Source organism: Vipera berus, assembly GCF_964194415.1.
Source record: "Vipera berus genome assembly, chromosome: 13".
Classification (NCBI taxonomy): domain Eukaryota; kingdom Metazoa; phylum Chordata; class Lepidosauria; order Squamata; family Viperidae; genus Vipera; species Vipera berus.
Genome location: NC_138216.1, coordinates 554,828 through 576,656, shown reverse-complemented (window position 1 = coordinate 576,656; position 21,829 = coordinate 554,828). Strand labels below are relative to the sequence as shown.

At 48.4% G+C, this 21,829-nt stretch overlaps 2 protein-coding genes across 9 annotated transcripts in view; one reads left to right on the top strand and one right to left on the bottom strand.

The window, feature by feature from the left end:
- Positions 1-34: 34 nt before the first annotated feature.
- DEXI (Dexi homolog) lies at positions 35-2,528 on the bottom strand (the record flags this gene model as incomplete). The annotated part of the gene is made up of 3 exons (XM_081337941.1): positions 35-1,164; positions 1,400-2,147; positions 2,448-2,528. The coding sequence occupies 2 exons, from the start codon at positions 2,526-2,528 to the stop codon at positions 1,680-1,682; spliced, it is 549 nt and encodes a 182-aa protein (XP_081194067.1). The 3' UTR covers positions 35-1,164; positions 1,400-1,679.
- Positions 2,529-2,559: 31 nt separating this feature from the next.
- CLEC16A (C-type lectin domain containing 16A) overlaps positions 2,560-21,829 on the top strand; it is a 34,819-nt gene continuing 15,549 nt past the window's right edge. For 2 of the 8 annotated variants that reach the window (XM_081338133.1, XM_081338129.1), the window contains exons 1-18: positions 2,561-2,827; positions 4,230-4,358; positions 4,603-4,736; positions 5,729-5,877; positions 6,222-6,333; positions 7,712-7,835; positions 7,917-8,091; positions 8,773-8,826; positions 9,587-9,700; positions 12,620-12,830; positions 13,301-13,409; positions 14,517-14,617; positions 16,281-16,403; positions 17,045-17,154; positions 17,622-17,666; positions 18,445-18,495; positions 18,950-19,078; positions 21,385-21,505. In XM_081338133.1, the coding sequence (XP_081194259.1) occupies positions 2,754-2,827; positions 4,230-4,358; positions 4,603-4,736; positions 5,729-5,877; positions 6,222-6,333; positions 7,712-7,835; positions 7,917-8,091; positions 8,773-8,826; positions 9,587-9,700; positions 12,620-12,830; positions 13,301-13,409; positions 14,517-14,617; positions 16,281-16,403; positions 17,045-17,154; positions 17,622-17,666; positions 18,445-18,495; positions 18,950-19,078; positions 21,385-21,505 (2,065 nt within the window). In that variant the 5' untranslated portion in view covers positions 2,561-2,753. Of the gene's footprint in view, positions 2,828-4,229; positions 4,359-4,602; positions 4,737-5,728; positions 5,878-6,221; positions 6,334-7,711; positions 7,836-7,916; positions 8,092-8,772; positions 8,827-9,586; positions 9,701-12,619; positions 12,831-13,300; positions 13,410-14,516; positions 14,618-16,280; positions 16,404-17,044; positions 17,155-17,621; positions 17,667-18,444; positions 18,496-18,949; positions 19,079-21,384; positions 21,506-21,829 lie in introns of all 8 variants that reach the window. The other 6 variants (XM_081338131.1, XM_081338126.1, XM_081338132.1 and 3 more) reach the window with 5 other exon arrangements.

The window sequence follows — 21,829 nt, the reverse complement described above, 5'->3', positions numbered from 1 at the left end:
TGCCCCAGCAATAATACGCAAAGCGAACTGTAGCTCATCTACATACATCTGTATTTGCGAGAGATCCGGTTGTCAAGATATTGCTTTTTTTACATTTTCTGCTTTACATAACAATGCATTTGAACATTTTCCAAAATAACTTGCCATAACAGTGACAAGGCTCTTCTTTCCTTCCCCCAAGTTATAAAAATACTTACAAAAGCAATTCTTCTCCGTAACAGTGTGACAGAAACATCCCTGCAATTCTTTTTTCTTAAATTATTACTCTTTAAAAAGCAGTGGGTTTTGGAAAGGTTCAGGGGATCCAAAAAAAATAAAAAAATTAAATTTAAGAAGGGCAACCTGATCATTCACAGCAAATTAAGATTGCCGGTTGGAGACTTCCAACATTTCCACCCTTTGAAAGAGCAGAAACTGGAGCCTTCGTGGCTAATAACACTTAAGGACCTGTGCAAATTGATTGCTTTGTCATATTTCCACACCTGTCTCTCCCTGCAGCTGGAAACCTAGCATGTCAGATAACAAGCTTCATTAATGCCATATAACCGTTTCACGTGTTGGAAAACATTTAAGAGTGGTGAAGGTCTTTTTTAAAAGCTCTCACAGATATGGATAGTACTGATAATTGAGAGCTATATTCTACTGCCCTACAGGGAAAATGTGATTGGGGAATCTTCTGCACAGTAATGCAAGGCCAAGTTTCAACTGCCTAGCAGTTGTGTGTTTAGGATCATGCGCTGTTGTAAGCAACCTCGGGCTCTCAGAGTTTACTCCCCCGGCCCCCTTAAAACCTGATGACCCCATCGCAGCCACTGCTTGCCTTGTCTAAGAATCCAGGTTAGCTCCAGACATACCTTTACCTCTTCAAAAACAGGAGAACTAATTCTTGTTCCTTGAAGTTTGCAAAGGAGGAGTAAATCTCTTTGTTCAGTGTAAGAAACTAGAATCTCCCTGGGTTTTAGGTAGCCAAATCCATCTCCAGATCTTCTGGGTAAACCCTGAATTCACTGTGTTTAGTGAATTCCTGCAGAATCTCAGGATCGTGGCAAACCCGTCAAGAGTTGCAATAATGGGCAGGTCCCATCCTCAGTCCAGCTTCCCTGGCCTCCGAATCCATGAGATCCTTTCTCGAATCTTTTTCCTTTCTTTCCTCCTGCAGCAAGCCTGTAGAAATGTGAATTAAAGTCAAGGGTTAAAGGTGAGCCTGCAGGAAAGATGGACAGAATGCCTACGGTAGGTAGGGGCTGCAGAGATGCTTTGTGCCTCGGAGGAACTGCCCCATGGGGCAGAAAGGCCAGCAGCCCAGTTAGTTCCCGGGAGATCTAGGAGCATTTTCTTGGGGGGGGGGCGGGATGTTCTTCTCTGGGAATCCCACGTGCACCTTCTTAGCTTAACACACCCAGAGAGGCGAGGGGGCCCTTCTGGAGAATTTCACTCGCCCTTTGCTGCCCATCTTCTCTGGCCTTCCCTGCCTGGAACAGCCTCCCGGTGTCCTGGGCTGGCTCGGAATGATGGGAGCTGTAGTCCTCACCCGTTGAAGGGCAGCGCCTTGCTCGAGGGCAGCCAAGGCTCTGCCGCCACCCCTCCGGGCTCCCCCTCCTTCGCAGCCGTACCTCCGCCGGCCAAGGGCTGCCCGCCGGCTTCCTCCCCCGGGCCAGCAGCCCCTCCGACGGCCGGCCCTAGTCCCAGGAGGCGTCCAGCGGCTCGCCCTCGCTGTCCGGCCGGTAGAGGCCGAGCGCCGGGTCGGAGAGGAGCCCGAGGTCCACCAGCGCCTGCTCCATGTCGTCGGGCAGGAAGACGATGCCCACGTTGAGGGCCAGGTACTCCAGCAGGAAGGCGTAGTAGAGGATCAGCAGGTTGACCAGGAAGAGGCCGGCGGAGAACATCGGGGGCGGCGGGGCGCCCGGCGCCGGCCCAGGAGCGCAGGGCGGGGCGGGGGGGGTCTGGGCGCCCGCGGTCCGGTGCAAGCGGAGCAGCCCCGCCGGCCGGGGAGTCCCGCAGGGAGGCCGCCGGCACAAGGGGCCCGCCCTGCCGCAGCGCCGCCCCCCGCTCTGCCTCCGGGTGCCGCGGGGGGGGACCGTCCGGCGCCCGGGCTCTGCTCCCAGCGCGGGGCTCAGCCGGGCGGCGACGGCCTCTGCGCGGCCCCCCTACGCCCCGCCGGCCGCCGCCTCCCCGCCCATGCCGAGCCCGGGAAGCCGCGAGGCTGCTTTCGCACGGCGGGCCCGGCTGGGGCGGGCGCGGCGGGAAGGACGGGCCCGGCCGGGCGGCCGGAGCGAGGGATCAGCCCGAGCGCCCCCGGGGACGGAGCGCCCTGCCGGCCCGCCGCCCGCGCACCGCGCCCCCCCGCCGGAGCCCGCGCAGTCCGCAGCGCCCGCCGCCCGGCAGCCAGGGGGTTAAGCGTGACGCCAGCGCCTCATTAGCATGCCCGCCCCGCCCCCTTGGGTCACAAACGCTCCCCCCCCGGCTTCCGGGATGCCTGCGCGCGGGGGCCGCCGGGACGGCGAGTTTGCGGCCGGTCCGCCCGGCATCGGGCGTCGGGGCAGGCGCGGGCGCGTAGGACTGCGCTTCCCGGCGTGCCCCGCGCCTGCGCGGTGAGCGAGGCGACGGCGGCGGGGGCGTCCGGCCGATTCGAGAGGCTGAGGGGAGGATGGCGGCGGTGCCCGCCGAGGACGAGGCGACCGAAGAGGAGCAGGGGCGGCAGCAGCGGCGGCGGCCGCGGCGGCGGCGGCCGTAGGAGCGAAGGCCCGCGCACGATGTTCGGGCGGTCGCGCAGCTGGGGCGGCGGCGGGAAGGCCTCGCGCAACATCCACTCGCTCGAGCACCTCAAGTGAGTCCCGGCCGCGGAGAGGCCTCTGCTCGCGGGGGGAGGGAGCCCCTTCCAGGCCCGCGGGACTCCCGCGCCCGGGGGCGGCTCGACGGGGGCCGAGCGGGGCAGGGACGGGGCGTCGCGCGGGGGCCGCCCTCGGCCTGCCCGGCTGCTTCCCGGGCGCCCCTTCCGGGTCGGGCGGGCCGGGCCTGCCGGAGAGGCCGCTTCTGAAGCCGGCCTGGCGACCTGGGCCGCTTCAGGGTGGGTGGACTACAACTCCCGGCACTCCCTGGGCGGCCGTGCAGGCGGGGCGGGGGGTCCTGGGAAGGAAAAGCCGTGGAGGAACCGGGCGGGCGTTGAACGGCCCGGCGGGCCCCGTCTGAAGGCAGGAGGACCTGGGGGGGCTGTTGCGCGGTCTTCTCCCCCCCCCGGAGCGGGAAAGGTTTGGCGGGGGTGCTGGAGACGGTCGGGGGCAAGACGCTGCTGACGCTGCAAGCCTCCCACGGAGGGCCGTGAAGTCTTTCCCTGTATTTGTTTATTCAGCGTATGGCTGGTCACACACAGAATTAAAAGCACTTCGTATTTACAAGTTAGAACAGTTAAAACAATTTTCTTAAGGTAACAGAGTCATCATGACCAGCAGTTTTAACTGCTGTGCATTTATGTACTAAAGGTGTCCAGATTGGTGGTCAGCGCTATTTTTATTCGTTTAGTTTATTTGAATTATTTCACTTTTTACCACAAAGGCTGCCAAAATGATTTTCTGGTAGTGAATCTGATAATTTTGTGAGTAAGAATTACTTCCTGTCAGCTTTATTGGATTATTCTTTCAGAAAACGAAGAAAGTGTTTTCTGGTACCCCTTTCCCCACGGGCATAATCTGTCAGGCCTCTCATATTCTGTACCCATAAAAGGTCAGAAATTCTGCTAGGATATTTTATCGGCTCCCTTGACCGTCTTGGAGATTATTTTCATAGATTTCAAAATTCTGCAAAACCATACGTAGACAGTTGGTGTAAAACAAATGTATATAGTTCAAGCTAGTTACGCCTACTTTTTATTTGCTTCACCCTTGGATACTTGCTGCCTTTCTAGGGTTTCCCTTTAGCTGGAAGTCCATTCTGATGGAGCCCTCGATTGCTGTTTCTGCAGGGAAAATGCCTGAAAAAAGAAAGAAGGATAGGGGATGCTTTTGGTGCCAGATAATTTGATTTCAGGGTGCCTTATGCTAAACCGAAGAACATTTAACAAATCTAAAGGAGAGACAAAAAGTAAGAAGAATATTTGAATTGGTTCTGCAGTGTTCCAAAGAGCCACAGATTATCCCAGGCTTAACTTTCAACATACATAATCCCATTGAGACCATTTGGTTGCAAAGACAGGTTTGAGGGCCCAATGTTTACTCCTTCTTTTCGTCTTTCAGGTATATGTATCATGTTTTGACCAAAAATACCACTGTGACTGACCACAACCGCAACCTTTTGGTGGAAACCATTCGATCGATAACTGAGATCCTGATATGGGGAGACCAAAATGACAGTTCAGTGTTTGAGTAAGAGCTTGTATGATTTTGCTTTACCAAATACGGACTTTTTTCATTATGCTTATTACTGTTACATGGATGTTTTATTCAATTGCAGTGGTCTGAGAAGCTAATAAATATATCAATATAGTTCTAATCATGCTGGTTAAAATATAGTTATCACTATCTTCACCAATATTACATTCCAGCAATCGACATTTGAATGAAATTCTCAATAAGATAGAGTAAATTGATAAAAATATCTGCATTCCAGCTTTTTCTTGGAGAAAAACATGTTTGTGTTCTTTCTGAACATCCTGCGCCAGAAGTCGGGCCGTTATGTGTGTGTGCAGCTTCTCCAGACTTTAAATATCCTCTTTGAGAACATCAGTCACGAAACATCCCTTTGTAAGTATATGCGCATTTCTCTTTTGGCAGAGCAACTTTTGTTGAAAATGTAAGCTACGCATGTAACTCAGATTATTGTTTTCTGCCCTGAAGATTGTAGAATTTGAGATGTTTTAAATGTATTAGGTATTAAATGAATTAAATAAATTGGGACTTGAGCTGGTTAATATTCTTCAACGTACAGTACTGTTCAACCGCTTAATGTTATTAAGTTGTATGTGTTAGGCCAAGTGGTTTCTCTTTTCACAAGGAAACATAAATTTTGCAAAAGATCTATGATATACATCGTAACGTTTTTAAATGCTTTTAAAATGTTTTGACGCTCGTTTTTTCCTGAAAAAAGAAACAGTGAACTATAAACAGAAAGTTCTCCTTTGATACACGTGCAGACAAGGCAGGAGAACACAAAGAACAGAAATAAGGTGGAACATACAATTCTTTATGTGCTTCTAGCAGAGGAGATTTCTCCTTGTTCCCTCTCGTCTTTGTCTCTGATTGGATGGTTCAGAGATGGCCGTGATCCTTTAAGAAAACCGTCTGCTGGGATGTTTTTTGTGTAGCCTTTGCTGAATTAATTTTTATGCTAATCTGTACAGTTAGTCCTCTACTTAGAACAGTTCGTTTAGTGACCGTTCAGAGTTACAACGGCACTGAGGAAAGTCACTTGTGACCATTTTTCACGGTTATTACTTTGGTCACGTGATCAAAATTCAGATGCTTGGCAAGTGGCTTGTGCTTGTGACCATTGGTGTGTCTCAAGGTCACACAATCGCTATACAACCTTCTGACAAAGTCAGTGGGGAAGCCAGATTCACTCAAAACCAGATTACTAACTTGTCAACTGCAGTGATTCATATAACAACTTTGGCACGTCGTAAAATGGGACAAAACTCATTTAACAACTCTCCCTTAACAACAGAAATTTTAGGCTTGATTGTGGTCGTAAGTTGAGAACTTCCTGTATTTTATGCATCTGTATTTTTTCCCCTCAGACTACTTACTGTCCAACAACTACGTGAACTCTATAATTGTGCACAAATTTGACTTCTCAGATGAAGAAATCATGGCATACTATATTTCATTCTTAAAAACGCTTTCTCTGAAACTCAATAATCACACCGTTCACTTTTTTTACAATGAGGTAAGTCGCAGGTTGAAATTCTGTTTGTTGAGAGTTGGTTAACTATTTTCTGGAACAACGTACTGTATATATCGTTGCCAAATGTGTACTTCAGAAGTGACTCTGGTTATTTCTGTATCCTAATTGTTTATTTCAAAATCTGTAAATATTTAAAAAGTTCATAGATGGTTCTGCTGGAGTCGCAGTTGAGAGCATCTGGAGGGACAAGACTTTAAAATTCTGCCCAAACGGGAAGAAGCAAAGGGAAGCTTCTAGTTTTACCGACGCCCCAGAATGTGCTTTAACAGTCCAGGGTGTGAAAGGGCGGAATAAAAATGCATAATCTTTGCCCTCTTCCTTCTCAGCATACCAATGATTTTGCCTTGTACACTGAGGCCATCAAATTCTTCAATCACCCAGAAAGCATGGTCAGGATCGCAGTGAGAACCATCACATTAAACGTCTACAAAGGTAAGCGTCTTCTTGGGTAGTTTCAGCGCCACACTTGTGTTTGAAGGAGGCTGGGGCTTCTGGCCTCCCCAGATTTATTGGGAGAGAGAGGGCAGAGCCCAATTTGACCTAGTGGAAAAATGACACTCTTGTCAGAAGCTCTTTAAGTTGCTGCTGTCATCTCAGCCAGGAGAGAGGAACAAAAGCTGGGGAAGCCCAGAAGAGAATACGCAGGGAATGGCCACTAGAAGTCGCTCTTGGCATGAGGTTTTTATTTTATTTATTTTATTTTATTACATTTATATACCGCCCTTTCCCCCGAAGGACTTTTGCACTTGGGGAAGGATTTTTCTTGAGAATGTGTAAGTGAGAATCTCTTGAGTTGCTTGGTCAGGACCAAGAGCAGCTTCCTGGAATATTTATAGGACTTTCGACCCCCTTCTGACTCTCTCTCTCCCTTTCACGCACACTCTTCTTCATCAAAGAAAAAAACGTCTGCTGCAACCTAGAACTGCAACTAGCCAGCAGACATAGAGGCCGTGGGTCTCTTCATTTTACCCTCTGAACCCAGACATTAGAGGTGGAGGTTTTTAAGGCAGGGATACATTCTGGACTGGCTTGCGTGCCCATTTAAAGCTGGCGTTCCGAATCTCTGGAATCCTGCAACAGAGGAAAGGGAGGGCCATCGGATTTGCCCATCCCTCATCTAAGCTGGACCACTTGAGAAGAGTGATTTTGGTCACATGCTCTAGAAATAGTACTCTGACGTAGACAGAATTTGTTCTGTTCTAAGCCATAAAACTTCTAGAGAGCCTGTAAGTAATCAAGACTGTCAGAGTCTTAATTATTTGTATAGAAAAACAAAGGCTGGATATAAATAAATAAAATTAATAATAAATAGTCCCTGTCCTGGAACGCGCAGTTGAGGGGAGGGCACCCCCCTGGCCTTGGGACAGGCGGGTTTTTGAGGGCTGCGTGCTTGTTTCTAACTGGTCTCTTCTAGCCTAGATGCTTGCTGCTTTAGCCACTGACCTCTTTGGAGCTCCTAACCCTGTTAACCATGTTGTCTTTCTTGTCCCCTCTCGTCTTTTCTTCACTGATGCATCCCGTGTCTCTTAAAACAGTGTCATGTAAGTCTGCTGATTGATTTTCCCGCCTTGTGCTGTTACCCAGTTCCCTAGAAAGCAAGTGGGGCAATTCTCACCTGCGGCAGATTCCAGCCGCTTTCAGCATTTTTATTATTAGATTAATCTCTCGAAGGGGATGTTGGCTTCTCCCAAAAACTGCGATAGAAATAGAATTGATTTTGGCCCCTGTTGCCAAAAGCGAGTTAGAAGAAGGGGTCCATTTTTGAAGTGTTTGGGGAGAGATATATCAATGATGATAACAGCCTGTTTGCCTTCAGTGGACAACCAGGCGATGTTGCACTATATTCGAGACAAGACAGCCGTCCCTTACTTCTCCAACCTGGTCTGGTTCATCGGGAGCCACGTGATAGAGCTGGACAACTGCGTTCAGACAGACGAAGAGTAAGCCCTCCTTATTTACCCAGCACCAGTTCTTTGGGGGAGGGTAGCGACTGCATATTTAGCCTGCTCCCTTTTTTCCAGGCACAGAAATCGGGGCAAGCTGAGTGACCTTGTAGCCGAGCACCTGGATCACCTCCATTACCTGAACGACATCCTAATTATCAATTGTGAATTCTTAAGCGATGTCTTGACAGACCACTTGCTGAACAGCCTCTTCCTGCCTCTCTACGTGTACTCCTTAGTCAATCAGGATAAGGTGAGGAGTTCCTGTCCGTCGCGGCCTCCTCCCTTCTTTGAGGTGGCTTTACGAGAACCCGGCTGCCTTGTGACATTTTTCTGAAGTAATGCAACAGAGGAATCTCTCTGTTGAGTCACAGAAGCAAACCTGCGTTATCGTATTAAAATAATTATTCTATCGTTAACCGTGCGCAGTTCACCACAGGAGAGAGGGAACTGCTCCGATTCACACAGGCTTTTTCTCACCGCTGTTTACCGGGAAGGGAGCAGGGCTGCCACTGTTTCCCTGTCAGGGCAAAATGAGGGAGAAAGGAAGGCCGTGACAGCGCAGCGAGCCTCCTCATTGGGCCATCAGTTCAGCTGAAAGAGTGACAGAGGGCAGTTACCTTCTTTCATAACAAAGATTTCTAAACCCCCTCTTGATGTAATAATTGCGCATGAACCATCCTGTGGCTTGCCTTGGCCAATCGCCTTTTGGGCAGCCACAGAAGTTACTTCATGGTTTCTGATTAAAGCATCGGGGTTTTGTCTTTTCCTCCTAGCTTGATTGTTGAAAGCTTTCCCTCCTTGCAGACCCGGTTGTGCCTCTTTGGAGACTGTTTTTTGTGCGTAATTCAAAAATGAAAGGGAATGTTGTTGGTTAATACATGCATTAACTGTTCCACAGTTAAAAGCCATTTCTTAATTGTTTCTTTCTTAGACTGGAGAACGGCCAAGAATAAGTTTCCAGGTTTCTCTGTATCTGTTGTCACAAGTAAGTGCTAATGATCCAGTACTGATTCCAGAACAGCATTTCTCCATCTCAGCAACTTCTAAACTGGGTGGGCTTCAGCTCCCAGAATTCCCCAGCCAGCATGGGATTCTGGGAGTTGAAGTCCACCCATCTTAAACGTTGCTGAGGTTTGAGAAACTTTGCTCTAGACTCTATTTAGAATTTGATAGAGGGTCATACCTACTTTTTGACAATGCTGTAGCAACTGCATTAAAACAGGCCATGGGGGGGCGGTGTCAGTCATTTTGCAATAGTGATTTGGGATGGAGTAAGGACGGGGTGGGGGGAAAATTAAAGGACCAGGGTTACTTAGAACTGTCAAGGCAAATAGGTGGAATGTGGTATTTAGTGATGGGGAGTGAGAACACCTGGATTAGTTACAGCTGGCTTTATAAACCACACTCTCTCTTACGGAAGACTGCCGCCCCTTCACGATGTCAGGAAGCATTTAAACATGAGATATTTCCTCTTGTTCTCTCTCCCACGCACTGAAAGTAGGATCATCCGGTGGAATCAGCCTAAAGCAGGCATGTCAAACTCGCAACGTCATGTGACATTTTGCCCATTGCCGGCAATGGGGTGGGCACGGTTTTGGTGTGACGCATCCGGCCCGCGGGCCGGCAATTTGACACGCCTGGCCTAAAGTGATCACTTTACTCTTGTACTTTAGAGCAAGATAAATGGGAAGTTAATGAGTTCCCCCCCCCCAACAGTTTTCTGCTTCTCTGCCTCCCCCTCACAGGTTTTCCTAATCATCCATTATGCCCCCTTGGTGAATTCGTTGGCCGAAGTCATTCTGAACGGAGACCTCTCGGTGTTTTCCTCAAAAGCGGAGCAAGACGTCCAGAAAAGCTCTGTGAGTCTCTGAAGGACGTCTGTCGACTCTATAAGATTCCTCCTTGGTTTGTTTGGCGAGACCGGGGCTGTGGCATGATCTGCCTGGCATCTAAAGGGTTCTTGGGTGCGCTTTATCGTGGTGTATTTTTAAAAAATCAGGCCCGCTCGCGCATGCAGATAAAAAGCGCCGTGGCAGATGGAAATGATCTTGTCTTTGTAGCACGCAGACTCATTCTGGGGTTTCGCCCGCTTTTTCGTTCAGAGGGTTCTGTTACTGGGAAATCTGTGGTTACAAGCTTGTCGCCTTTTTTCTGCTCTAGCAGTTTGACTTCCACTGAATGTCTTTTGCTGAATTACTTGGTCTTGAGTTTTGTTTTTTGTTTTTTTAAGTATGTGAGAGGGTTTTTAGTGTATTTTAGTGGTTTTTCCAGGTAAGTTTAATCTCTCAAAAGGCAGACATGTTGAAGAGCTAATCTTAGTGTTTTTTCTTTATTCTTTAACCAGCAATCATTGTTACATACTCATAGCATTTATTAAGTAAGATGGGGTGATTTCCTAAAGCTTTGGAAACAGATCTGGAATAGGGCAGTCAGTGGAAATCTCTTGGTGGCAGAAATAGGACCAGCTCAGTTTGAGCAGACCCGATCTCGCCCAGGTGGGTCAGCTGTCCTGCAACTCCTTTTCCCCCCAATAAGAAAGGCTTTTTGAATGAAGGCAGGGAGAAATGGTGGTTGCCTTGAAGACCTCAGAAGGACCAGGGATGACAGGATGGCAGTCTTCCAGTATCTCAGGGGCTGCCCCAAAGAAGAGGGAGTCAAGCTATTCTCCAAAGCCCCTGAAGGCAGGACAAGAAGCAACGGATGGAAACTAGTCAAGGAGAGAAGCAACCCAGAACTAAGGAGAAACTTCCTGACAGTTAGAACAACTAACCAGTGGAACAACCTGCCTCCAGAAGTGGTGAATGCTCCAACAAGTTTGTAAGAAAAGACTGGACGGCCATTTGTCTGAAATGGTATAGGGTTTCCTGCCTGAGCGGGGGGTTGGACTAGACGACCTCCAGGGTCCCTTCCAACTTTATTATTGTTGTTGTTATTGTTGTTGTTGTTATTATTATTATTATTATTATTATTATTATTATTATTATTATTATTATTATTACTACTACTACTACTACTACTACTACTACTACTACTATTACTTCTAAAGGCAGTGGGGGTAGATATGGCGATGCTGGTGGTTTAAAGAAGCCTCCCTCACTGGGAGCGGGGAGAGAAAATAAACGGAAGGCAGAAGGAAACAGTAGCAGTGAAGGGCAGGTGGTGCAGCAGAGCTGAAGGAACGTGGGAAATTCAGATGATTGGGAGAATCTCTGCCCACTTCCTCGAAGCAATTTTGATGGCAACAATGGCTTTGATTTCAGCTGCCCTTTATATATGGCCCCCCAGAATAGGTTGCTGTTGGGAGGCAGGTCTTAGGCTCAAGCTCTGCCATTTTTAGGTTTAAATGGGGGTAGCAAGTGGTCAGGAAAAGGCTTATTTCTCTGAGCAGTTGAGAAAATTGGGAAAGCAGTCTGCAGTTTGTCCCCCCCACCCTGCCTTCCCCTATCTTGGTGAGCTGAGAGGCGGGCTGGGTGATCAGCCCCACACCTGACGCACCCTTTTGTCGAAATGTGAGTGGTCTGGAGAAAAGCGCTTCTCTCGCTATGAGACATTTTTCAGATCCGAGAAGCTGCTTGTGTTTCCAGCAGTGGGAAGTGCCAGAAGAGGGTGGTGGTCTCCTCCTCACTGTCTGGGGCTGGTGAGTCATGCGCCTTCGCCTGACACCCGCCCAAGACGACCCAGAGTCACGCTCGGCATTCTCCGGGCCTCCTTTGAACTGGTTTTGCTTCCTGCCCCAGTCGGATGTGGCGGCTCCTGCTGCTCCCCGTCTGGGCTTAACCTACTTTCGCTCCTTCCTGTAACCCCCCGGGGGGGGCAGATGCTCCAGCCCGCCTTGAAGCCTATAGAGTAGGTGGGCAAACAGCCTTGCCCAAGGAGATGACCAGTGATAAATATTCATTTTTGCATGATTTGCTTCTTAATCTCAGCCAGAACACTCTGCCAAGCTCAGTATAGTTAGGAAACAGGTGAGAGGTCCCCATGAATAACTGCACACCAGAACTGAACAAGAATTAAATCTTTAAAAACCATAAGACAGAACCCTTTTTCCAGACTCAGAGCTTTTCTAACTGTGATATCAATCTGTCTTCTTTCTTCTTTGGACTATAAATACTCTTTCTATTACATGAAATATTAGAGATTTCCTGGATTGTCCCCTTAAATCTGCCTTTGGTGTTGTTGAAGATCTGTGGGGCAAGAATAAAGCCAGTCCAAGGTCTAATTGGCCACTCACACTTACAAGAAAGAAAGTGCCATTTGTACTTAGAATTGTGACTTGGTTGGGGATTGGTTGAGTTTCCATGAAACAGAAGAAATACTGTGGTGGGCTGGGGCTTGAACAATCCCCTTGGCTCCTGTTGAACAAGACTCTTGACATAGAATAAAACAGTGTAGCTTTCTAAGGAGTTGGTGAGACCTGCAGTCTGTGATGGTCCCTGCAAGATTTTCTTCAAGGGTGTCGTGGATTTACTGCTGTCTAGTGTAGCCATCAAGGGTTCTACAGAGAGGACCGTGTCACGTCCCTCTGCCCCCACGAGAGAGGGGTAAGAGCAGAGGGTTGCGGGCCTCCCTTGTCCTGGCCTCTTCTTGCCATTTGCTACAGACAAGGAATCAGCCACTGAGGGGTCGTCTTTTGGGAGCAGAAAGGCTGCTTGGCATTACTTTTGCAGTTCTAAATCACCAGTATGAACTCCTGGCTTTTCTCCCTTTGAAGCTTGGCCTGTTTCTTTTGTTAGGAAGGTTGTGGAGCTGACTGCCTTCTGTTTATGCGGATGTTTTAGGTCAAGACAGGCATCAGGTGCTTCATTAAACCTTCCGAGACCTTGGAGCGCTCGCTAGAAATTAATAAACAGAAGGGACGAAAGAGGCTGCAGAAGAGGCCCAACTATAAAAACGTTGGGGAGGATGAGGAGGAAGAGAGGGCCCCCGAAGACACCCCGGAAGGCACCGAGAGTCCCTCCAAGGGTCTCAGGCCCAGTGGGGAGAGTGAAGGTGAGATGATCCCTAGGTGCCGGCTGCCCATTCTTCCACCCCTCTCTCTGCGGGGTGGATGTCGGGGTGGCTGGGCAGCTGTGTGCAGGTCCCCTCTTCTTTTCCTACTCCTGAGTCTTGCCCACCGCCTTCGCTCGGGATCCTGCGGCTGCCTTATGGAGATTCTCCTGGGTCAAACGGGGGCTTCCTTCCCGCTGCAGAGCGCCTGGAGCGTGCTTTGTGCTGAGACAGGAGTCTGCCTTCAGCCGTTCCTAATCTGCCTGCCTTGATTGTTTAAGGAGAATCCCTGGGTTTACAAGTCAGCGAGATTTCCTCACAAGAGGGGCATCGGTAATCTCTCTGCAGGGTTCCTTTGAGCTCTCTACGGACCAGATTTCAGTTTGGCCAGAATCCCAGCTGCCCATGAGCAATGTCTGCCTGCCTCTCTTTTGTTGAACAAACCCGTCTCTCTAAAATGTGTCTGTCTTCAGAAATCGAGATGGTGATCATGGAGCGTTGCAAACTCATCTCTGCCACAGAGCAAAACATAACCGACGAGGAGAAGAGCGCCGCTGCTTCTGAAATGTCCAGCTGGAACAGGTAGGCGAGAGGTCTGCAGGTGCCGGCCAGGCTCAGCTGCACTTTTCCCCTCCCTCTGTTTGGCCAGGCTTCAGTTCTCCAAAGACCTGCCTGCGTTTAGGCTTCACCCGCTCTTGATGGCCACAGGGCAGCCCTGGAATTCTTCTGCACCTTCATTTTCCACTGAGAGAAACAACTGGCAGCTGTTTCCTCCTTTGATCTGCAATGAGGAATAACATACATTACTCCTGACCATCCCAGACCGAAGCAGCAGGACCAGTTGTCCCATGTGCTAGGCAAGGGATTTTAGTCTGTGGGCTTCTGGTGCCAAACCAACTTCCACTTTGCAGCTGTTCCTCCTTGTTTTACAGCTTACTATTCTGTTTCCTTGCTGAATTTGCCTTCCCCCCCCCCACCCCCAGTTTAGTCTGTATTTGTGATCCGTCCCACTTAAGTTAGTTAGCAACGAAAGACTCCCGGCTCATTGATTCCCAAGAGCATACTTTACTGAAAGCAAAAGCGTTTACAGAAGTAGCGAGGCAGAATCTGCCAGCTTGGTGCACAAAGAATACAATTGACTTGCCTTTTCTCCCCTGGCCAACCCCTTGTTATTAGTCAGTGCCCAAATAAAAGTTCTCAGGCTATTGAGGTAACGGATCCCTCAATTTGTGCCTTCTCCATCTCCGCATTCTTTTGGCTGACCTTACTTGGATTGATGCATTTCTGGGCCAGCACAGCTTGACTCCCAACCCGCCTCGTCCACCCGCATTCTAATCTCTTCCCCCCCCCCCACACACACACACACTGCCAATGTCAGACTGGCAAGATGTGATGCGAAGCTGGCAGAATGGCAGCCATGACAGTATTATAGTATGCCACTTGAAACGTTTTATGCGTAAGCGAGGATTTTTTAAAAATCCGTGTCCTGGAGGACACGCTTGAGTTCTCTCTGCTAGAGTTGAAATGAGTTCTGAAATTCTTCTTCCAAACCACAGCATTTGCAAGCCTTTCTCCAGGCTGGACTGCTGTTACTCCAACCTTCCCTGTTATCCAGGGAATAAAAGGCAGAATCCTCAGAAATTGATTTTTTTAAAAAAGAAAAAAGATTCCCTTTTTTTCTCTCCCCAGACCATTTCTGGAGATGGTGTATAATGCCCTGGAGTGTGCTGAGTTTGACTACTATGCGCTTTTTGTGTTGTGCCTTCTGTACGCCATGTCTCACAACAAAGGTAAGTCTGTACTTTGTCAGGGGGGCCGAGGGCTGCTGCAAAATCTGCTCTGCTGCTCCGACTCCTTCGGTCGGCTCAGGGAATTAAACCGCAGCCATGGTTTACCTCCATGGTTTTGTCCACACGGGTCCTAATTTGCATCAGCAAAAGAAGTGAGATTTTGGAGGGGGAGCGGTGGGTGTCTGAGCCACATTTCCTCATGGCTGGATGACTGGAAGCCTGACAGCTCAGTCCCTCATGGCTGCCCAGTGATCTCTCTGGTTTCCCTGCCCTGAGGTGCAACTTTTAGGAGAGTTTGAAACTCGGTAGCACATTTTCCACGGAACCGGTCCCTGGTGCCAAACCTTTCGGGACCGCCGTGTCACAGCACTAAACTCCTAAGGTTGGAGTTAGTGGATTGGATAAATGCCAGTCACAAAAGGTTCTGGAAATTCAGGGATTTCAGGGCTGGTTGATAGGAAACGGAGAGTTACAAACTATTCTGTGTGCATCCCTAAAAAGGTGTCCCCTTTGTGTAGAAGTGCAACTGTGAACGTTTGTGTGCTATCCTTAATGCTTGGCAAAAGGTCATTACTGACACAAGTGTTGAATGAGGCTGATACAAGTGTTGTTGTTTCAAAGCAGCCTTTTCTGAGAAATAACCTCGCTGCATTACAGGAACAGCTTACTGTGTTAATGTGGCTTTAAATAACTTGTATGCTCCAACCAGCATCAATTAATTGATCTTCTGAGTTCCTCAGCTCATGCATACAAAGATAGCTAGCTGTTCTTGGTCTTGGCTGTCGCTTTCAACCCCCAGCTGCTGCAGGAGAGCTTAGTTTCATTTCACCACGAGGATGATGTGCCGCTAACTGTACTGATAACAATAGAGATAGCGGTGCCGATCTGTAGCTTTCTGTTTCTCTTCTCTCCCTTCCCCTCTTCCTTTCAATTCTCCCAGGGGTTAAGCAAGAGAAAGCAAAAGAGGGTGCTGATTCTGACCTAGCTGTGCTGCTAAGCTGCTGGTGCCGGTGGTTAAAAGCCTGCAGACGTAGCTTTTGGCTTGGACTGTAGCCTCAGCCCCTTTGGTGACCTGGGCTCTGCACCCCCTTTGAGTGTCAGTGTGACTTGTGAGAACATCCTTTGTACAAAGAAGTGAGGCACATTCAGAGGGAGGCTTGCAGTTGCTCTCAAGATGTTGATTTAGGTTTTATCAGCCCTTTCCCCCCCCTCCCCCAAGGATCAAAAACGTCAAGTGGTGCCATTTACGTTGTCAGGAGACACAGGAGGAATTGACCAGTAGTGTGGGTGGTGGAACTGCTGCTTGAGGAAAAGAAGAATCACGTGATTCCAAGACTTTCAGATGCTTATCAGGGTCATGAGTTGTAGGGAAGTTAAAGATGAATTTGGTTGATAGGAGAGAGCAAGGCGGGTTCGTTCAAGTTGTGTGAATGGGGCTACTGTTTGCCATTTTTATTAGCAGCCCAGAGTCGTGTTCAAATTGGGTGACACCCACATCTAATGAAATAAATAATAAATCCTTGCTTCTCAAAATTTTTGTGTGGGCAGCTTTAATGAATTGTACTGCAAGCTGAGCTGCCCTTTTTTATTGGCTTGTGGTTTCTCGGAATTGCTTTGCCAAATCAAGTTGTAATTACAACATTCAATTTCTGTCTCTCCCAAGGAATCCAGCCGATCACCCTGGAGAGGATTCAGCTCTCAGCACGGGATGCCGAGGAGAAGAACTCATACAACCCTGGGCTTGCGGAGAGGCTCATCAGGATCATGAGCTACGCTGCTCAACCAGGTAGAGGGTCTGTCACGGACCACCTTCGCTTCCCACCAGTCAGTCCTGGAACTGTGCAACTGTGTGTGGTCCAAAACAAGTTTTTGGAGAAGAAGGAAACATGCAGTTTTTCTTCCAAGAGCAGTTTATGACAATAAAAGCTTAAACCAGCAAGCAGCTGTTTAGCGACATCAGGAAAAGTCATTATAAACCCATTAGCCTTCTTTGGCATGCAGAGCTTCTCTCCCAGGACAGTGAACAGACCCGGTTTTTGATGGGAGCTTATAAAAGATACCCAACTGTCCAAAGTTGGTTGTAGGCAAGGTCTTCCCTCCACAATCAGCACAGAGACAGGGTGTTACCCTCTTGGACTAGTAAAAAAATCAAAAATAGCCCACACAAAGCGGTTTGGTAGAGGACTGAATCCTTCTGCCCTGTTTCTGCCTATGAATAAAATTCCTGCTTCTTAATGCCTGGTGGGATTTCCACCCACTCCTCTGTAATGTTTCATCTTCAGGGGCAGAAAGTACTTTGCTGTTTGTGTGTTAAACATGCCCCCCTGGAATTGGGGTGGGACAGATGTTAACCGAAACTGGATCAGCCATTTGATTGGTTTTCTCTGAACCTTGTCCTGTTCTCATCCCCTTTCCTCCCTCCCACAGATGGCAAAATCCGTCTGGCCACCTTGGAGCTCGGCTGCCTCCTGCTGAAGCAGCTGGTGTTCACCAAACACGGCAGCATTATCAAAGATGTGCACCTTGCTTGTTTGGAAGTGAGTCTTTAAAAAAAAAGATGCTGTCTGCCAGTGGTGATTTGTCCTGCTAGGTTGATCTCCCTTCCGAAGTCCCTTGTAGATCCGTGAGTGATCATTTCCCCATAGGAGCCCTTTGGGCGGCCGGAGTCTGTCCCTGCTTTGTTCAGCAGCTGTGATCGATGGCGGGCCTCTGAGGCTCCTGAGTCCTCCCCTACTGCGTGACACCCCCCCGGAAGTCCCCATCACTCTGAATAAGCTTTGATTCTTTGGTTTCCGCCCGGGTGGCCCACGCCAGCCCCTTTTCCCCCAGCCTAGGTAGGAGCGCCACAATCCATGTTTTCCCTTCTGAATCATTTTTAGGGAGAAAACTGTACTGCATGTTGGGGAGGGGGGGATCACGCAGGGAGGTGGTATGTTACTTCCGTGATCCTGCAGCCCGTTCCTCAACACGTGTCCTGAACTGAGGATTTTCATTTCTGTTTAAGGGGGCAAGAGAAGAAAGCGTTCACCTGGTGCGGCGTTTTTACAAGGTAACCTCCCGTCCTTCAGCTCTGGCAAACCAAATGTTCTGGAACCATCTGAGAGAGAAATGCTTGCAATTGGATGCCAGGCGTTTGGCCGTTTCTCTCCTGCTCGGTAGAACTTTTAAATAAAGACATGCCTGGTTCTGTTCAGTTGTGGCCTCTGAGCCACTTCAGATTTTGGATATTCCTGCATTTGATGACTCCTCACAAAGTTTGCAAGGAGCAAAACAGTTTCCAAACTGGTAGATTAGCTATATGGAATCATTCTCTGAATTATTGTTGAAGAACAGTCCCCTGACTGGGTTGTGTCTGACACGGGCTGGTGGATCGTCCTTTTCAAGGTTTAAACGGTTGCCGGGAAAGTCGCCCTGCTGTCAGATGTCCCAGCATGTCCAAGGCCACTTCAGTCTTTAGATGCTGTTGGTAGAGAATCTGCATCCGTTGGGCGAGGGGTTCTTGGGAGGCTCTTATGAAGCTGCTGGATTGGTCCTTCACTCGCTGGAAACAAAGGACCAGGAACAGGAGAGAGAGGCTCCTAAAGTAGCTGCATAACTGAGCCAGTGCCATCAGCTAAAGGCGTGGCAAATCGGAGAGGTATAAGCTTTCCTCCAAATAGATATTTCTTTAAATAGAAGTAAGTTGGTGTTGGAGTTGTACTCGTTCCCGTGTGAGGCAAAAGTAGATCTTCAAGAATGTGGGACAAGGAAAAGGAAGGTTGATTTAAGCCCATCATTAAAGGAGAAGCATTACCATTCTAAGAATGAATTCTTTATTTTCTTTAAAGGGAGAAGAAATTTTTCTGGATATGTTTGAAGATGAATATAGAACTATGACCGTAAGTAATGAATACATTACCAGAGAGATACAAAAGTGACATAGTGGGACATTGTTGCAAACCATTTAAACCAAGTTTTTTTTTTTAAAAAAAAAGCACTGTTAGCCTTTTGTCAGTCACGTTTTAAGGAAAGGGAAGGAAGTATTAAAGACCCATAAAATAGGCAAATATCCATTAAAGATTAGTAGTGGTGGACACAAATGGGAAAGTTGAACAGGGAGGAAGCTGGATGTGGGGGTGAAGCTGGAGAAGGGGTGACCCTCCCCTGTTCAACCCCAGTAGTTCTCTTTTGGGGGGGAACGCATCAAGCCCTGAGGGGCTGTGTCTCTCCTCACGGGTGGATGTTGGCCTTCTGTGGAAAGGTTTGCCTTAGCCCTGTTATGGTCTCTGTGGAGGAGGAGGAGGAGGAAAGATGGATGGGGTTTGCTGTTGAATGTAGCATTTCCTCTTCCAGCTGAAGCCCATGAATGTGGAGTACTTGATGATGGATGCTTCCATTCTGCTGCCACCCACCGGGACTCCTCTCACGGGGATCGACTTTGTGAAGAGGCTCCCCTGTGGCGACGTGGAAAGAACTAGGAGGGTGAGTGCGCCTTCCGTGGGCCTTTGCCCTTCAGTCCTAGGTGCCCAAGGGGCGCAGTGGTCCCCTGCTCTCCCTGGAGGGGTTTTCTGGGTCACTCCTAGCTGGCCACTCCGGCCACCCAGCTCATTCCATGAGATTGACCTGATTCTGCCACTGCGGGGACCTGCAGTGATTGTGCCAGCGACTCTGTTGCTGGCTTCTTCCCTTCCCTCCCTCCCTCCCTTCCTTGACATCTTCTTGGACTCTTCTTTCCCTTTTTCTCCATGAGCTTTTGCAAAGGGTGATTGGGAAAGAGAAAGTAATGAAGTGAGGCCATGAGGCTAGAGAGGGAGAAGCACTCGTAGTCAAGGGGGTGGGGTCGTTCACCCCTCGCATGCCGTGCAGTCTAGAGCAGGGCAGCCACCTGTGTGTGCATGTGGAGCATGACAAAAGTGTTGAAGGAGCTTCTGAGAAAGACTTGCGTCACAGACTCTGTAATCAGCTTTAAAGGCCAGTGGCCCTCCCGCTGCCCGTTTAGAGGCACTCTGGCATCCACGGACTCTCTCCTCTCCTTCCTGTAAAGCTGTTGATGAGAAACTGAATGGCTGGTACTGGGGAGAATTCCTGCCAGATGGTTTCTTTCCCTCTGTTCAGAAAGTGCCTCTCCTGGTGGCTGGGCTGATTTAACACTGAGAGCTCTCGGCTGCCTGGAGTGGGCCATGCGCCGGGGGGGGGGCAGCTAGAGAAGAGTGAAGAGACTTTTGGGGCCTGAAGGGCTTTCTTGGAAATCCCAGCTAACAGGCAGGGCTCTGAATAGTTCTGTTTATACAGCTTTTATCGCTACGTTATCTCTTATCTTATTTTTCTCTATAACAGGCTTCTGGGAAAGCAAAAGAGCCTTTTCCTAGAATAAAACTCCTTTTAAAGGGGTTTCTAAATAGCTGGCTTCATGAAGAAAAGCCATGCTGTAAAACTGTTTGTAATGAATCTTAGATCATTTTGTCTTGAACAATTAAAAAAGGTTAATGTTCTTATTTTTGACAATAGTTGAAGCAAGAGTTTCTGCTGTCTGGAAACAGAGATTTTAGATCTTCTCTCCAGAAATACAAGGTGGTGATAGTCTTTGTATGCAGATTTTGTCCTTACAAACAAAGGTTGTGTTCTAATGCATGTAAATAAAGTACATTTTAAAAAATTATCGCTTTCTGTAGGAAGCCACAAACCACATCCCTTTGCAGACTCTTGGTTGAGCCTTGAGTAACTTCTTAATTTTTGCCAGCATACCTAAAAATGACCCAAGTGACATTTTCAGGCTGAATTCACAAAACGCACTAAATCCTTGAATAAGTAAGATGTAATTGCTGTGGCAATGTTACATCCTTTGCCAGACAAATAAATCCTCCTGCAATCAAATGAGAGGTTTTAATGTATTGTATCAACCAGCTTATTAAACCATAAAGTGCCCAGCTTAGTCTAGTGAAGGCTAATCATTTTGGCTTGATTGCTGCTGTTTCCTGCCTGTTGGGGCTGCCTTCCAAAAGACCTCAGAGATGAGAGCTGGTTGCCAGACCAGCAGTTCTGAAGTGTTGCACTGGCTCCCTCTTTGACTTGGGACCCACTCATGGCGTTCACCAGGGAAAAACTCAAAAGGTTTTTTCGTCATTGCTGATAAGGACTAGTAATTTGTATCTAGCAGCAAATCACAATGGCTTTGGGAGTTAATGATTTGTCAAACAGACCTACAGTAAATCTTTTTTTTCCCTGTTCTTTGTCATCTGTTAGATCCTACTATAAAGTGGAAAGCAGTGGCAACCATTTTCACGGGGTTTTTTTCTGGGTTTCTGTATTTTTGTATTCTAAGAAAACTGGCACAACAAATGCAGTGTAAAGTGCCTCTCCCCTCCCTGTCAATCATCTGACATGTTCGATCACAACTCACATAGTTCCCAGCCAACCTAGCCTGTGAATTCAATACTCTTGGCATACAGGCAAGAGATGGTGAAGCCTAAAGCCACCTTGGTCTGCGGGCCGGGGGATAGCGGTGCAAAGCCCTGCGGGTTGGTTGGACCAACTAATTATGGGCTGGATGTCTGGCTGTTCCTAATTTTGCCCATCCTGCATATCCTGAACTACGGCTGCATACGTGTATTGCAGGCTACTCAAAACAGTTTTAAAAAGTCAAAGAGAAAATGAGTTTGCTGGCAATGAAAAGTGTGGCCTTTTCTCTTTTTACACAGAGTATTCAGTGCAGCTGTTTAAGACACTTTTATCTTTTCTTTTAATTGCTCATCCTCCTGGTTGACCCTCCTCGCTCTTTGTGTCTTCAGGCCATCCGAGTATTCTTCATGCTGCGTTCTCTGTCACTGCACCTTCAGGATGAGCCAGAGACTCAGTTGCCTCTGACAAGGGAGGAAGACTTAATTAAGACAGATGACGTCCTTGATCTGAGTGAGTAGCCACCAAGGAAAGAAGCCAGCCAGGCGCTCAAATCCCCGGGGAAAATAAGAATTGAAGCTCAGTGGTCAACAGGTTCTCCGTCGGTGTTTTGGTTCCCCCTACTTTCAAGTGTTTCCAGAATGCTACACACGTCCCCCTGCTTGATTGATGCTCTTCTCTCTGTGCACATTGGGGTTTTAGTAGCTCAGATAGCTGGTCAGCAGGGGAAAAAAATTGGGCTATCAGTAGCTGTTCTATACGGTAACCATTGTTGCAGATCGTATGCATGTAATATTGGAGGACCAGCTGAGCTGAAGGAGGAGCCATTTTGTCCCT